Source organism: Palaemon carinicauda, chromosome 40 (assembly GCF_036898095.1).
Source record: "Palaemon carinicauda isolate YSFRI2023 chromosome 40, ASM3689809v2, whole genome shotgun sequence".
NCBI classification, from domain to species: domain Eukaryota; kingdom Metazoa; phylum Arthropoda; class Malacostraca; order Decapoda; family Palaemonidae; genus Palaemon; species Palaemon carinicauda.
The window spans coordinates 38,816,815-38,834,314 of NC_090764.1; the positions used below are offsets into that span (position 1 = coordinate 38,816,815).

Sequence of the window (17,500 nt, forward strand, 5' to 3'; positions counted from 1 at the left end):
GAGTGGTTTTTGAATTATCTAGTAGCCAACAAAGTCCTGATTTTGTGGGGTTCCCCCGATTGTGGATCTGTTTGCAACGGCTCTGAACTTTTGGCTCCTGTTGTACTGCTCCCCAGTCCCAAATCCTCAGGCTCTTGGGCAAGATGCATTCCAACATCAGTGGGTGAACTTGGACGTGTACACGTTCCCCCAGTTTTGTCTGATGAGAAAAGTCCTCAACCAGGTCCTAGTAAGCGAGAACTTACGGATGACTCTTATAGCTTCGCTATGGTATCATGCAAAAGGGTTTCCAAACCTTTTGCAACTTCTCACGGAGATCCCGAGAGAACTCTCTCCACGACACGATCTACTCAAACAACCACATACCAACATCTACCACAAAGCTATAGCTTCGCTTGGACTCCATGCCTAGAGACTGTCCAGCACCTTCTCACACAGAGGCTTTTCGCAACAAGTTACGAGAAGGATGGCTGAACACAGATGCTCCACAGCTTCAGTCTGCTAGGCGAAGTGATCAGTTTTCTGTGGTTGTTGTCGTGGAAGGGGTCTCTCCCCTCGATGCCAGTCCCAACTATAGCAGAGTTCCTTGTATACCTTTGGGAAGAAATGCTTCTCTAGGTTTCGGCAGTCAAAGGCTACTGCTCAGCTTTGAGTCACGCTTTTAAATTGAAAGTTGATATTTCCTCCTCTTTGGAACTACTATCCTTACTCATATGGACTTACAAGATTACTTTCCCCAGTCGGAGCTTTGGCCTCCTCCTTGCCACCTCATGTGGGAGACTGTATTCCTACTCGCTTTGGCCCTCGACCACGAGAGTTAGTGAACTACATGGTCTATCTTCTGACGTATCCCACTCTAGGAGATGGGGAGAAATAATTCTCAATTATGTCCCTGAATTAATTGCTAATACTCAAAGTTTGGGTGTGCCGGACCCTAGGTTTGGCCCATTCCGGATAAAGTCTTCGTTCTGTAACCGAAGATCCAGACCAACTGGTACTTTGCCCCGTCAGGAGTCTGAAGTGTTACCTGAAAAGAACGGCAGCAGCTTGTTCCCGTGTGCCAGCATTGTTTGTTAGCACGGGGAAGGTCAAGAGGAGGGTCACAAGAAATGCCATTTCCTCGTGGATTTGGAAAGCAATTGATTTCTCCCCCAATCTAGATCCTCCTCCTTCCAAACAGCCCAGAGCTCACAATGTCAGGGTATTGCAGGTACTACAAGCGGGCGTATGGAAGCGTTAGACGACCTTTACCGCCCACTACCTGCAAGACATAACCCACAGGAACATAGATACATTTTCCATTGGTTGTGTGGTGGCTGCACAATAAGTGGTCTAAACACCTCAAGCTCCTTGCTGGACAAGTAGTAGAGGGTTGAGAGCTGAGGTTACCCGGGTTAGTCTGGGGTGAATGAGTAAGAATGAATGGCTCCTTTCCTTCTTTCACTTTCTCCACCCCTGGGGAAAACAGCACCATGGTCCTCAGCACCGCTGACCTCACCTCTCTGCCCGGTAAGACCCATTGCCCTTGATGCCCTTGTATATGCTGAGTAAAAAAAATAATACTTTGTTGCGTCCCCAATACCTCTTCAAAGGAGGCTATTGGGTAGGTCTAAAAGAACTCTCGTACCCATGTATCGAGCCACATTGCTAGTTTTACGAACACATACCCTTCTGCAGGCTGCTAATAGTGCATACACTAATTTCAGCACTTATTTTACTGAAGGTAGGGTTCCTGCTACAATCAATCATACATCGAGGTAGAGAGAACCCCGGGTCATGACTAAGGCCAGTTGGTGAGGACTACCTCCCTCTTAAGAGCAAGTCACCCGTATAAATAACAAAGGGTTTGTATTTGCACAGGAACAAATGACAAATTTGTAAGTAATTTATATTTTTCCTAGCATACAAACCTGGAACTATATATACAAATTGACCCGCCAGCCACCCTGTTCCCCAAGAAGTCCTGCCAGAAAGCAAAAGTGGTTGCTCGGCCTGGGTGTGTTGAGTGAGTGGGGTAGCTGGGCTACCCTCACCCCCGGCTTGTCTTTTAGCTTTGCTGAAAGTAATACTCCTATAAATAGCTCTACGTTTGTATGCTAGGAAAAATTAAAATTACAAATTTGTCACTTTTCCTAGCTATATGAAGCCGAGTCATTGACCAGGTGAGTGTTGTGAGGTGACGCTGTGAGCAAGCTCCTGTTTGCTCCTTGCACAAGCACTGTGTTTACCCAGCATGAAGCATAACGCAATCAACCAAAATTTTCATTGGCCGGTTGTGGAAAACATGATTAGTTGTAACCCCATGTAAATGACTCAGGTTTGTATAGCTAGGAAAAATCTAAATTATTTTAAATTTGCATCATTACTGTACACTTACCTTTGGCAGGTGGCCATCTTAACTACCTCGGTCACCAGGTGTTGCAAGAGCTTGTGTGCTCTCGTTCACTTTTTCTTCCTGGACTGGTACTGCTACTCCCTTCTCTGTTATGAATACATTGATATCGCAAACTAAGAAGATGGCATCTCTCGAAGACATCGTCATGTGCTTATTCAAGGCCACCGTCCACTTGTTGGTAGTTAAGTACTGTGTCATAGGTTACTCTCCACTATGATCACTAGAGGGAAAGGTGTTTTGTCTGTCTTCTGTCTCTGGGTTGCTAGGTGCCAGGGATATTTTACTCTCGATGACTAACAGGGTGGTCCTTCATCAGCACCCATTTACTATGATGGTTGTCCTTGGGACAGAACATTTGTGTTAATGAAGGGGAGTAGATTTCTTGAGCAACCTGCCCAGTCTTCATCCTTTGCGAATGATGGGGACACTCACGATTATCATGTCCCCGAAGGCACCAGTGGAAGCAGAGAACCCAGAGTTGGAATGTGCATTTTTGTTATTTTTGCATTTATTCATAAATGCAATGAACCGAGTGATGACAATGGCACCAGCTTCCGGTAGGACCTCAAGCATTTGGTCAGCATGCCCCTTAAGGATTTAGACCTTTGGAGCTGCCATGGTCAGATCTTGCTACTTGGCTCATTATCATGCTGACAATTAGATATGTTGATCTGAGCACTCACTTGTAATCAATCAAACAAGATCTTAGCCACCTGCACTTTTTAGGCCGTGAAGGTTTTAAGTGCCAATGTCTACTTTGTCAGCACCTTGGAGAAACTTGGATCAAGAGGAACGTCTTCCTTGGCTTCTGAGTCAGTGACCATGAAGACTTCTGTTATGGTCGCCCTTCAAGCAGTCTTGTAATGTGACCAGTGGTGAGGCATAGTGACGTACTTTGTGAAGGTGACGGGGTTATTAACATCCTCTTTGGAGAAACACAGGGTACTTGTGCTGTCAGGTGGAAAGACAGTGACCTTTATAATCTCACCATTCAGTGAACCACTGGCCCAACTTTGATTTTTATGAAAGTAACACTGTGGTGTCCCATCTCTCAAACTAGCTGTACCAGAGATAGCTCTGGCTCTTTGGAATGCTTTGGTGAAGTGGCCCACATTACTCCTTTGAGGAGTTACGTGCAGGTGGTGGTGGAGAGGTGGATAAGTGACTTACAAGGCTTCCTGATCCACCATGCCAACACTGGTTGATTTTACCAGGTAGACAAAAGTTTACGAAGGGAGTCTCTATTGACTCACCACCTCCAGACATGCAAATGTTCTCAGATTTGTTGAAGGAGAAATGAGTTTCACCTAGGCAATCTGGTTGCATCAGGTGTGTGTGATCAGCAGAAGAAATGCATCTGCATCAAAGTTTTGGTGGTACAACAGCTTTCCAAGAAATTTTATGTAAGCACTCTTAGTTTTGATGAGAAAACCATCACAGTGGCTCATGTCAACAAGCAAGGAGGCATGATTTTCTTACCTTTGTAAGTCAACACAAAGCAGATGCACATCTGAGACGAATCACTGTACAGTTGTCAGCCTGAAGCATTCAGTGTTGATCATGCATGGTCTGAGATGAACTTGGTTGCTCCCAGATGGCTATAAGCCAAGAAAAATTCTGATCTATTTGTGTGTCTAGTGCAGATCACAGACCAGTTCCCTCCTTCTTCTTGGAGTTAGGTAGCAGAGACCTCCCCAAAACGCACAAATCCGGGAAGACTTGGTGACTTACAGTGGGTCAAATCATAACCCCCCCTCCCCCATCGAAACACAGACCACTTCCCACGCTCTGTTGACTAACAAACTAGGTAACCCATTGCACTGCATTTCATTATTTTCACATGGTATATATAACATTATTGTAGTTTATATAACTTTTCAGGTATATATAACATTATTGTAGTTTATATAACTTTTCAGAGATAATTGTACATTATTAACAGAGCTTCACTACAAGGGATGATTCATAACACAAAAGTCATTTCCACACCACCCTATGCAAAATTATAACAACAAAACACTGTTGTTCGTATCTAACAACACTCACTGATACTATAGTGCATATTACTGTAATATACAGTATGTGCAATGTTATTACTACAGTACAGCTTAATTAGCCGAGGCGAGACGTCATATTATTCTTGGCGAGGTTAGCTCACAATACTACCGGCTTGTAACGTGTAACCTGTGCTGTATCTTCTGTACAGTATGGTATTTTGTATACAGCACAGTACTGTAAGTACACTATTTCTTTTCAAAAAGTGTATGAATATTTATCCTACCAAAAGTAAAAAAATAAAATAGAAAATTACTATATAATACCATTAATCCTTTACGAAGTTCTACGTAGTAAAATCTTGTGACACATGATGCAATCCTTGAGGTGAAGTGGTAGAATTCATTGAATTCAAAGTGTATGCTACACGTACTGCAGTGTGCATGAACAGTACAGTCAAAATCTGTACGTAACGCATGTACTGTACGTAAATTAACACATGTCAATAAGAGATCACTTGTTGCTTGACAAACACTTGTGAGAAGCGCTTTCGTGACGAAGGACGCTGGGAGACAGACCAAGTCAGCTAGAGTAGTGGTGGTGTGCAGGGAGGGAAAGGGCACATGAAAGGCTGGGTACAAAAAAGTGCGGGTGGCTTAAAAACGTCGGGCGTAAGCATATCAGTATTAACCGCAATACTGCGAATGTGAAACTTTATTTTAAATTTTATTGTATATGGATCTGAATCGCGAAGACGGAGAGCTGATTGTACTTTATATTTGCCTAGAGGTGCCTCTCAAGAGCTTCAAGTAGTCTGCCCCACCCCTGGATTTCAGGTCCGCAGATTGGGATACGACTAGTGTTCTTAAGGCTCCTTATTCGTACATCATATGAGGCTTTCAGAGTCACCAGATGAAGATATGACTTTCAAGACTGTCTTCTGGCCAGCCGTAGCATTGACAAAGATAGGTGGAGAGATGCACAAATACCTTTAATTAACTCCCTATGAAGGTTGGAAGGAGGCCTCTTAGTTTTGTGTTAAAATTCATGACCAAAACCCAGAGCCTGTCAGCACACTACCTCAGGTTCAAGACCTTTCCCATCCACATGCTTCATGAACTACCAAGTGGTAATCATGAGATGCTTTTATGACCCATAGAAACTCTGAAGTGCCATTTGGAAAGGACTAACATAGCGTGGTCAAGTGTCAGCAACTCATCCTTAGCACTGGCAGAACCAAGAAATGTGCAACAAAGTACAGTATTTTTATGGCCTTGTGAGACAATCAAGAGCATACGTTTTGACCATTGAGATGGCCAAGGTACGAGCTTGAGCTAGAGCTCATGAAGTCAAGGGTGTTATTCCCACTTCAACTTCACTCTAAAGAATCTTGCATTTGGACAGGTGATGAAGGTGTTTTAAAGTGCCAAACAACCTTCACAGCCTTTTATTCAGGGGAATATATCCACAAGTCCAACTGTTTTATTCATTGGACTGAGGTGGCTGCTCAAATAGTTGTATAGCCAAGGCAGCTGGAATCATCTCCTTTGCTCCCATGTGGTACAAGGGAAACTGGCATATTCCAGAATAATATAGAGAAGTAACCCATTTGGTTACAGAGGTGCATCCTACCAACCAATAATAATTGAGCCTCTACCGGCGTCAATGACCTAAGATGTCAGGATGCCTGAAAACTTTAAATCATTCATTCATTCCCTACTTTGAATAATGAAAGGTTTTTTATGCATAGGAACTTAAAAATTGTTAAAAGTATTTTCCTATCTATATAAACCTGAGTTCTGGAATGTTAAACCTTCCCACCTCAACCACACCTTTCAGTCCTGAGCCAAAGATAAAAATGAAGAATCTTTGACTGGAAAATGGGTGGAGCTACTTGCCAGCACTTACTACCTGTCTTTTAACGTGTTAACAATTTCAACAATTATTCCAAGTAAACTGAAGACATTTCCTATCTTGAAATTCTCTGGTTTGTATATCTAGGAAAAATTCAAATTTACTTTAAAATTTGTTATTTATGATTTTCATCCTTCGGGAAGATTGAAGGTAAATCAGACTTTCTTTTGCTTGATAATTTCAATACTTTATACTATACTGTAGTTGAATTTTTGTTCATTTCAATGACTACCATGTTGTCAGTGAATATATGCCATATCTCATTCCTTTTTATCTTTTGATCTGAATGTTTACAGATATATCTATTTTACAGGGTGAATTTGAGTATCCTGATCCAAGGAAGTGGACAGATTCAGAGCTTGGTATTCCCGCTGATGATGAGGACTAAAATTTTACCATTCTGAAATGTATGGTTTAGTTCTAGGTTATATATTTCTTTAGTCTACCGTGAAAATGAAACAAAGTGATTTATTAATTTACATAACCAGAAAATTGCTTGCACTTCGCATAGGCAAGTATGGTACCAGTGAAAGGTAATTGAACTTTCATTACTCAAATAATTAATATTTTTGAGCTCGAGATATGTTGTAAATATATGTCTTAAATTTTTTATTTTGTTTTCATTACTAATTTTGTAAGATAACCTCTTTTACGACATCCTAGGCATGTAGGTATTTGTGGAGAATCGGTTTGTAACATGAAATCTTCTTTGTTCCTACATGGATAAAAACCTTCAACCTTTCATAGGAGTATAATTTCAGTGTATCTGGAAACTGCAGTTAAAACTTACAATGAGGTGTCGATTGTTACTAGTGGGTAGTGAAGGAAGTCCCACCACTTGGAAACTCACAAAGAAGCCACTTTTGACTTCTGCTACCAAGTAGGTTAACAAACTAGTTTAATTAATATTTTTTTTCTTTGCTGCAGACTGCTTTTGTGTGTGTTTATGGAAGGACCACTAGTAGACACGTGATATAGCCATGGAGTTTCCAGATTACTTTTATATTCTGCTTGCAGGGGGCATGACTGTACGTAGTCTTCACTTGTGAGGAGAATAGTGTGGGGTCAGCTTCTCAGGGGCTGGAGTTGAGCAAGAACAGGAAAAAGAAAACCAAGTGAGATTCTTCCCCAGCTCCCACGCAGGACAGTAAACATCTAGCTCATGATAATGTATACTGTAGATGCAAATCTGTAACGAAGGTAGAATATCCAACTTCTCTATTCTTTCTGCCCCTCTCTTGGTGAATAAGTGGTCAAAGCGTTATTCATTAAATCTAACTTAGCGTTGGGAAACTACTCTTCTGAGAATCATTCTTTACAATTTTGAGAATTACTTTTCCTTCCTCCTTGAGTGAGGAGGAGGGTGGTGGAAGAATCCTGGATCTTCATTCTGCAAATATTTACAATTCAGTATATTAGTCCGAACTGCTCTCTGTAAGGGGGAAGGGATCCCTCCTTTGACCAAGTACTAATCTTCTTGGATAGTCCAGACCCTGTCAGCCTATGCATCCCTCTGATAGACAGATGGAGGTTAATGGAGTCATCTTCACTCCCATACAAGACAAGGTAGATTGACATTTCCAAGGGAGAAAAAGAACCAACTAGTTCGGTTTTAGGAGGACTTTCGACCAAGCAAATCAGTCAGTCTCCCTATTTAAAGGACAAGAGGTTTGTATACGCGTAGAAACAAGTAACAGATTTTAAGATTAATGTATATTTTTCTTAGCTATACAAACCTGAATCCTATAAGTTGAACTTCTCACCTCAACCATCCCTGTCAGTCTCTGCCCTAAGTTCTGACAGATGGGGCTGTAATTTTTGACCTTGCTCAGCATCTATTGTTAACAATTTCAATTTATGTTAAACTGTTTTTTATCTGACTGGGAGCCTTTCCATGTGTTAGACAAATGTTTTACCTATCTATCTAGTTTTGATAATTGGCTTACAAAATAAAAATATACAAAATCTGTAACACTTTTAATCAAAATCAATGGATTTAGCCATCACAAAATGTCCATGCTAAATCTTACAGTATAACATATGTTATTGTATACTGTACTATATATGTATTAGACAAAAGTCTAAATGGTAACTTGTAAAGATAATATTCATAACTTCTCTCACGAAAATGAGCATTGGTAAAATATACATTATTGCATTTTATACAGTAATTAGGTTATCATCAAAATTGTAATTTGAAATAACAATACTCACAGTAACTTTTCCCCAAGATGACATGCATTGCTAAAATACACATTTGATGATCATATCAAATTACACGTCTAAATATTCCAACCACTGTTATCTAAAATGCTTTATATATCTTCAACAAAACGACAAAGAAATGGAATAATAAACTAGAAGAAGGCAAGATACTATTTTCTTCTTCCCTTTTTAGCTTTGAAGTTTTTACTTTTAACCTTGAATTTATTTTTTGCTCCTCGTACTACGTTCTTAGAATGTTTTTGACCTCCAAACCCTCTGGATGATCTATTTTGTCCTTGAGATCCTCTTGATGGTCTATTTTGTCCCCTTTTCTTCCATTGGCCTCGATTTCCATAACGACCAGAATCCCTTAATCTGTCGTTGCGATCAACTTCCCAATTCAATTGTTTGACATCTGTAACAGAAAGATGATAAAAAAGGAATGCTTCAATTGATAGATCTTATAGTTATCTCAATGAACTATAAGGTTTAAAGATATGTGGATCTATTGATACCAGTGAAAATGGTCTTTTTCAAGAAGGAACAATGTAAAACTGCTTAACTTAGGCATCAATATTAGATTTATTATTGAACAAAATAGGCTCCTGCCACAACTCCCTTTGTAAGGTTATCCAAAAAGTCTCTAAAAATATTAATACAAACATTTAGTTAAGCTTTGCCATGAGAAAAGTTGCTTAATATTATTTCAATGTCTTACCCATCATTCATTGTACTATGAACTTTGAAAGAGAAGCTTAGGTGACAAACCTCTATCTCGATAGTACTACTTGATGTATGGTCAATGGGGGCATTGATATTGGAAGAACTACTTTACCGCTTTGTCAGGGGATCAGGTGACATCTTGTGTGTTTCATCATATTCATTATAGGACTTTGGTGTGACTTTTATTAGGTTCTTCATGGTAATATGGTTCTATCAAGATTTCAACTTAATATTCAAGGTATGTCTTCTGAAATAAGATTTTGTCTCATTTATATTAAGACATATATACGGGTCTAAGTTTGAGATGTAAGATATCCAAGGCTTGTTGACACAATGAGTGCCTAGTTCAGGATAGATTTAATGAGTGTAAGGCTTTCACAAATCAAATAGTATGAGATTTAATATACATAGGATCAGATTGGAAAAGCAAAAATTAAGAGAATCATAAAGATTCCTGTTTAGCAGAAGGTAGCCTTGATAGCACCAGCATTTCAATGTATGTTACTACTCAGTTGTTTAGTGTAAATAATTCATCTTTTGATATTGATGGTGAGATTCTTTTTAATTCTCACTTCCTGCCTCAGATGTCTGTCTTTCTCCGCCAGATAATTTTCTAGCTCTTCTCCCTTTAGAGTTTAAGCTTCAACTCATGAAGTTAGTGAATAGCTCTAGCTGCAAAGCCAAAAGACAGGAAATGTTTCATCTTGTACTTTGGTGGAAGCCATGGTTAAACATTTCAGTTCAGTAGGTACTGATGGGCAAAATAACCCCACCAACTATGAGGTAGACATGCCTTAGCTAAGCAAAAGGAAAGAAAAGGAAGTCTATGCATCTAAGGATGTTTTAAGGGGTTTTAAATCTAAAGAATGTTTACCGCAAAGTAAAACATACTCATGAGGTATGATTACCATAAGCAGATAGTGCTCACTTTAATATTGATGCCATGAACTCAGAATTGATAGTGTCAGGGTCAATTTATGCTTTTAAAGAAGAGGGTAATTTCTCACTTGTTTTGGCTCATCATTTACTGGTAGTCAGATTTAATAGTATCAGGGTCAATTTATGCTTCTTAAGAAGAGACTAATTTTTCACTTGTTTTCATTCATCCTTTACTGCAAGTTACAATTAATTTTTCAGGTTTTCAGGCAAGTTCTGAATCATTTCAAAATTTCAAAGCAGGAATCTTTCATAGTTTTATTTGCTTTAATGACTCATCTTTGTGCAAAATACTACACACGTGTGGTTATTCTCCTAGGGATCAATATTGTAAAGTTTGTTTATTGTATTTTAGAGTTTAGTGGATCAAGATACTTTTGGGTGTTTGGGTTAGTACTTTGACTTCTTTAGACACGTTCTATTGACAAACCATTGTTTGGTATCATGTTTGAGGAAGTGAAAAATGTGAAGATTTGTAGTGACAATAATCCTTAGCTTTGCAAAACTTTCCTACATTTTAATGGAGTTTGGAGAAGTTACAAGTCCTCGGGACTACTGTAGTTGTCTTGAGGTTAAATCCCTGTTATATTTTTATTGTTTACCTCTTATTTCAGTATCACCTCAATGAATGTTAGGTTAGACTTCATGAAATAAATAAATTTTAAAGTAAAATCTAATTTCAGTACTTTCCCAACTAATTATATGTTATCCCGTATGTTAACCAAGCTGTACTTTCAAAGCTTATAGTACAATGAATGTTGGGTAGGTATCAAAATAGTAAATTTATATTATATTATTGAATTTGTTATTTTTTATCCATTTTGAGGAATTAAAAATAAAGGATAATTTCTCTAAAGTTATAGAAATAAATTAATTTTAAATACAGTACTACTTGTACGGTAATATCCTACCGTACGTCGTTAATTGGTTTCATGAGATATGACAATTTTATTTTCACCTTAGGTTGGATTTTTGTCCTATAAAGAGATTTATATGTTTTATTTCCATATACTAAACATGGAAAAGTAGTAATAACCAGCTACAGTATCATGTTGTAAAAACCATATACTGTACAGTACCTACATTAATAAGCCTCCATATCCAATATAGTACTGTAGAGTACTGTACAGCACTTAGCACTTCATCCCTATTTTACTATGTAGAAACTGACTAAAGGTCAGGTAATACAGCGTAAAATGGATTTTATATTTGCATTCATACTTACGGAAGAGCGACGTAGTCACAAAAAGAGGATTATTACTGTACTATAATTGTATCTTGCCAGAATAAGTATGAAACATTAATGAGTAATCATGACAAAGCAGTGTGAAACTCACAGCTCTTAAATGTTTCCTCACTGCTCAAGACACTGTGAATTTAAGGGATGTGACTCAGACCCCATGAAAGCAATGTTATTTTAGGGCTATTTCAAACTCCTGCAACTTTCTTTCCCTCGACCATCTTTTTTCATTTAAAAACCAATTAATTGAGTTGTACATTGGAAATTTTCTTAGCCTTTTTATTTATTTTATATGTATTATTTTATCAACGTATAGAAGTCACATTAAAAGGTGACTATTTTTCATACGTTAGTTTTTTGTTTTTACAAATAGTGAATATACATGTTTGTATGACGAAAACTGGTCAACATTAAAAATAATAGCAAATTGTCTCCAAAAATTTTGTTTTGAGAAATTGGGATTTAAAGTTTTTATTTGGTAGAGATTGATTTGAATAGACTTTCGTGTAAGTATGGGCTTTTAGCAGTAATTTTTCTCATCACTGGGGATCATAAGAACATAATCATCATACTTGAGGGCTTTTACCTAACTGGTGAGCCCTTCCCTCAAAGGCGAAAAAATATACGCTACATATACTAAATGAACGTACAAGCAAGACTTGGTTAGTATAATTCATTCTTGTCAGTGAATTTTCAGGACAAATTTTGCACTTTTGGCATATATACTGTAGATATTGTTTCTTGACACTTTATGCATCTTCCAAAGAAATATGATAAACATAGATGTAGCAAATGTTTAGAAAATTAAATACAATGAATATACAAAACAGGACTGGATGAACTTGTATAAACACTGTATATAAAAAGGACTTTTAGCAAGAAAACCAAACATTTTAATTTAAAAAGCTTATTTGAAACATGAAACATATACGTTCTTGCCAAAACTGCAATAATCTGAATTTCCAACATTCCAAGTAGAGGTTGAGTCACTCCCCTTAATAAACCATTTTTGTTATTAAATGTCTTGCATAACGGAAAAATATAGTACAAATTGTTTTATAATTTAAGAGTGACTTTTATACTACTATAAAAAGGTAATTTCTGTCCTACTCACGTGCTTGATCTTTGTTAGCCAGCTCCTTTGATGTAGCTGTTGGAAGACCAGCATCATCTTCTGCATTCTCTTCTAGTAGGTGAGCAAAATCATCTGCACTTGCAAACATTGAGTCCAATGATTCAGATGCGTTCTTCACTTTCTTCTGGAATTGTAAAGTCTGAACTATGATACTCTACTATGAGGATACGTAATAAAATGCAATACAGTATTGGAAGACATTTAAACTGAGGTGAAACTTCAAAATTAAGAAAAAGAAAAGCTATTCCCAAATAAAATAAAATAAACTTTACCTTTGGTTTTCCCTTTTTCTTGGCTGATGTAGAACTGCCGTCAAAGTCATCATCATCTAAAATAAAAAAACATTACAGCATAAAATATTTCCATTGATACATAATATACACTTAACTCTCAGCTACAGCGCATTCTGCAATAGCGTTTTTCTACTGTCATGCATATTGTACTTAAAAAGCTTTCCAGTAGTGCACCCAGGTCGGTCGAGAAATTCAAATGTTGCAGGCTTTCAGTGAGTAGCTAAATAAGATAATGGCCTATTATGTTTTGTTTCTATTATTTATTTAACATTCTTTATCCCATTTTCCACTTCATTGGGTTAGAAAAGTAAAAATTAATGATGAAAGTATCGTTAGTAACTTTAAAATCATTATGTAAACGCATACAGCCTCAACGACCAAACAAAGAACAGCTGTTTTGTTTTGAACAATCGAATCAGATAGCAGCTGTTTTGTTATGAACAATCAAATAAGATAGCAGCTGTTTTGCTGTATTTCAATCATTATACGATAGTAAACAAAGTAGTATAAGACTGACATTTTTACTTATTCACTATGCAGAAAAGATCCTCAAGAAAATATACTGCCAAATATAAACTAAGCAGTAAATGAAGGCGAAAAAATAAGAATATTCATAGCCACTATTCTGTTTTGAATCGGGGAGAGCAGTATTCGAAACTAGAGGAAACAAAAAAGAAATTTACTGGGAACCTATGAATGTGCAAATCGCATACTGTAATTAAATGTAAAAGCCCCATTTAGAAGATAACGTTAGTGTCTGTAAACCAAGAATATAATTTTGTTATAACACGATGTAAATAATTCCCTAAGCTTTGTAATCAAGCAACAAAGAGCTAAAAACTAAAATATCGTGCATCTGCAACATGAACGAAAATCTGGTAAACTTCTATATGCAATTCAACTCTGTTATTAGATAAAATATGAGAGAAGTATTTCAAATTAAATTATTGAGTTAATTTGAAAATGATAGATAAAGTAATCGTTTCTTTTATTAAATACAAAATATCCCTCAATAGTTTGCCTAAATCAGCTGATTTGGAAAGCATAGACGAGTGTCGATCGACTTATAAACATGAACAATGGAAGAGATTAGCATTCATTATGTTTTTATTTATAAATAAGATGAAAAAAATGTGAACATTACATGTATTATTTGATACAGCTAAGTGAAACAGTAGTTTAATCAAAATCCAGTTTATTTCAAATATGGCTGTGATTAGTTAATAGATACGTGGTTTGGATAATGACATAGCCTGTTCCAAGAGTGAATATGTTAATTTTATATCGTGTATAATGCGACCCCCTTGAATTTAACTTCAAAACCCATTATTTTTTGGGGGGGAAGGGGGGGGGGCTGTAATTAAAGTAAAGTAATTTTATGAAAAAGGTAAAAATAGGGTAAATCAGGTAAAATTTGAAGTTGGGGTATCAATAAGAATTATAACCAAAAGTTCTTCAGTTTGGCTATTGCGGTTTTGGCAATATTATTATTATTATTTGCTAAGCTACAACCCAACAGGGAAAATAGCCCAGTGAAGAAAGGAAACAAGGAAGAAATTAAATATTTTAAGAACAGTAGCAACATTAAAATAAATATTTCCTATATAACTATAAAAACATTAACAAAACATGAGGAAAAGAAATTTGATAGAATAGTGTGCAGGAGTGTACCCTCAAGCAAGAGAACTCTAACCAAAGACAGTGGAAGACCATGGTACAGAGACTATGGCACTACCCAAGACTAGAGAACAATGGTTTGATTTTGGAGTGTCCTTCTCCTAGAAGAGTTGCTTACCATAGCTAAAGTCTCTTCTACCCTTACCAAGAGGAAAGTGGCCATTGAACAATTAGCGGTACCAATTAAGGCGCAATAGCTAAGGGTCAAGTTCATATTATTTCTTGAATTAATTCAAGAATCAACTTAATCATAATTCTACAATTCTTCTTCTTCTAAAGCGAAGGTGGGTGGACTGTATCAAGGATGACCTTCGATCAAAGGGATTAAGCGGTGATGAGGTGTGGGACAGAGGTAGATGGAGAAAGCTGACCAGAAATATCGACCCCACATAGAAGTGGGAAAAGATGTAGACAAAGAAGAAGAATTGTAGAATTATGATTTAGTTGATTTCAAAGTCAACTTTCCTACGAATATACGTAAACATAAATTAATTTCTAAAGATTATAAGTAAAATATTGTACTGGAGAGCTATTATATATCTACACTGATGCCCTTTATGAAAGAGTTGCTGGATTGGGGAAAATTTGAGAATTAACGTGATTTTGTACCATCTTTAAAACAACCATAGTACTAGCAACATGCCACAAAGGAATATGTTCAATATTTATAGATTTTGACAAGGCATTCAGCAGACTATGTAATGAGAGTCTCCATTGGCATATGATAGCAATAGAAGAGAGCACAAAGTTTACAGACTGGCAGTTATGTCAATGTCAAAGACTGAAAATGATATTCATCAAGGATCAAAATAGTTTATCGGGGCAATGATATTTACTGCAGAAATAAAGGAAGGAATCCTTGACAAAATTTATTAGTGGAATGGAGAATGGAACTAAAAATGAATTTGAGAAAGGCCATAATTATGGTGAAATGATAAGAAACAAATAAAGTGTATTGTTTTAGAATTTGATGGCAAGGAGCATTATCATTACATTATTATAGAAAACTTACCTACAACTCTGGTTGGAAAAGCAGAAATCTATAACCCCTAGTTTGCCAATAGGGAAAGCAGCTAAGTATGGCCAAAGAGAGAGATGAATAAACAAAAAAGATACACAATATATAATATAAATCAAGTCAAGGTAAATTAATGGCCAAAGAAAGAGGAATAATAAAAAAAAAAAAACTATATATTTAATGTTAGAACCATGAACCAGATTGGGAAATTACAGGAAGTGGAGAATGAACTTAGGAAATATAGTTTGGATATCTTGGCCCTAAGTGAAACACGTAAGGGGATTGGTAAAGAAATCTTTGATCAAGGTAATAGATATACTGTATCTACTCAGGAAGAACAGATAGAGTTGGAAGAATAGGGGTAGGAATGACGATGACACCAAGAGAAGAAAGGGCATTATAACCGAATGGAGAGCTGTAAATAGCAGATTGCTACTAGCAAAGTTTAAATCAATGCAGGGAAATACGAGTATTATAGTTTGCTATGTACCAAAAAATTATTCCCCTGAAGAAAGGAAAGATGAATACTAGGAAGAACTACAATGTGAAATAAATTAAATCCCAGATCCCCGTGAGAGATATGAAAATTATGATTGGTGACTTCAATGCTAGATTTGGAAAGGATAATCAAGGTATACAGAATGTGATGGGTGTTGACGGTCTTGGCGAAGTTGCAAATGAAAATGGAGCACATTTTATTCAACAAACAACCTTGTTATGGGAGGTATCCTTTTCCAGCATAAAGACATCCACAAATAAACATGGACTTCACCATGTGGCAATTACAAAAATGAAACTGATCACATAACTATTAATAAAGAGAGAGGACTCTGATAAATGTAAGAAGCTATAGAGGTGGTGATCACCAGCTCCTCATTGCCACACTGAAATTAAAACTGAAAGCACCAAACAGAAATGTAGTTAGAATACTTAGGTTTGATACAACCAAGTTTCACGAAGATGGGCGCAAAGAATACATTTGCAATTGAATTTATGAATTGATTAGCAGTCTTGGAGACTTTAAGAGACAGAGCAGACAATTAATAAAGAATAGTGTGAAATTAAGGACATATAATAATCAGTTGGTATTGAAGTTTGGGACATGCAGTTACAAGGAGAAAATAGTGGATATGAAATGATACTTGGGATACTATAAAAAAAAGAGACAAAGACAGAAATTGATTGTTCAAAGTGTCCAAGGAAGTAATGAAAATTACAAGGTAGAGCATGGCAAGTATTCCAGTATTGATAGCGAGGTAAAAAAAATAGGCAGGAATGACTGGAGAATATTGACAGGAAAGCAGAGGAGGCTGACAAAGTTATGAATTGAGGGAATGGCTATGGTGTAAAAATTGCTCATAGAATTATTAATGAAATCTCTACTGGGACAAAGAAGAAGCATATACCCATGAAAAAGAGATGGATCTGTTATAACAACAGAAGATGAAGAAAGGCAACATTGGATGGAACACTTTAGTGAGGTCATGAATAAGAGATATGAAGGGAATAATTTGATTGATATATCTGTATCTGAAAAAGACCTAGATGTGCCTATGAATGAATTCAGTGCATTTGAAGTCGAAGCTATCATTAAAAAATAACTTCTGAGACGATTTTAGCAGAAAATGAAGTGACCCAGAATTCTTACAAAATTATTTTGTACAATGTGGCATGAAGAGACAAAACCTGATGAATGGGAGGTAGGAGTGTTGGTGAAAATTACAAAAAAAGATATGACTGATTGCAATAATTAGAGAAGCATCACACTTATGTCAGTTACCATAATAATATATAATATGCTCATTCTAAAGATACTAGAGAGAAAGATAAATGAAAAGATGAGAGATGAACTAGCAGGATTTTGAGAAGGTAGTTGTACTCGCCAATTTTTTTTTTTTTTTCCTTGGATTTTGCAAATGGCTGCATGATTCCTTATATTCCATAAGAAATCATGTCGCCATTTGCAAAA

At 36.8% G+C, this 17,500-nt stretch overlaps 2 protein-coding genes across 3 annotated transcripts in view; one reads left to right on the forward strand and one right to left on the reverse strand.

The window, feature by feature from the left end:
• Positions 1-6,914, forward strand: part of LOC137631708 (NADH dehydrogenase [ubiquinone] 1 beta subcomplex subunit 2, mitochondrial-like) — a 53,762-nt gene extending 46,848 nt beyond the window's left edge. The window contains exon 3 of the mRNA XM_068363587.1: positions 6,618-6,914. Within this exon, the coding sequence (XP_068219688.1) occupies positions 6,618-6,692 (75 nt within the window). The 3' untranslated portion in view covers positions 6,693-6,914. The remainder of the gene's footprint in view (positions 1-6,617) is intronic.
• Positions 6,915-8,267: 1,353 nt separating this feature from the next.
• The window catches only part of LOC137631707 (CCAAT/enhancer-binding protein zeta-like), a 118,039-nt gene continuing 108,806 nt past the window's right edge, over positions 8,268-17,500 (reverse strand). For both annotated transcript variants that reach the window (XM_068363585.1, XM_068363586.1), the window contains exons 17-19: positions 12,816-12,871; positions 12,523-12,667; positions 8,268-8,924 (exon numbers count right to left, since the gene is read on the reverse strand). In XM_068363585.1, the coding sequence (XP_068219686.1) occupies positions 8,680-8,924; positions 12,523-12,667; positions 12,816-12,871 (446 nt within the window). In that variant the 3' untranslated portion in view covers positions 8,268-8,679. The remainder of the gene's footprint in view (positions 8,925-12,522; positions 12,668-12,815; positions 12,872-17,500) is intronic.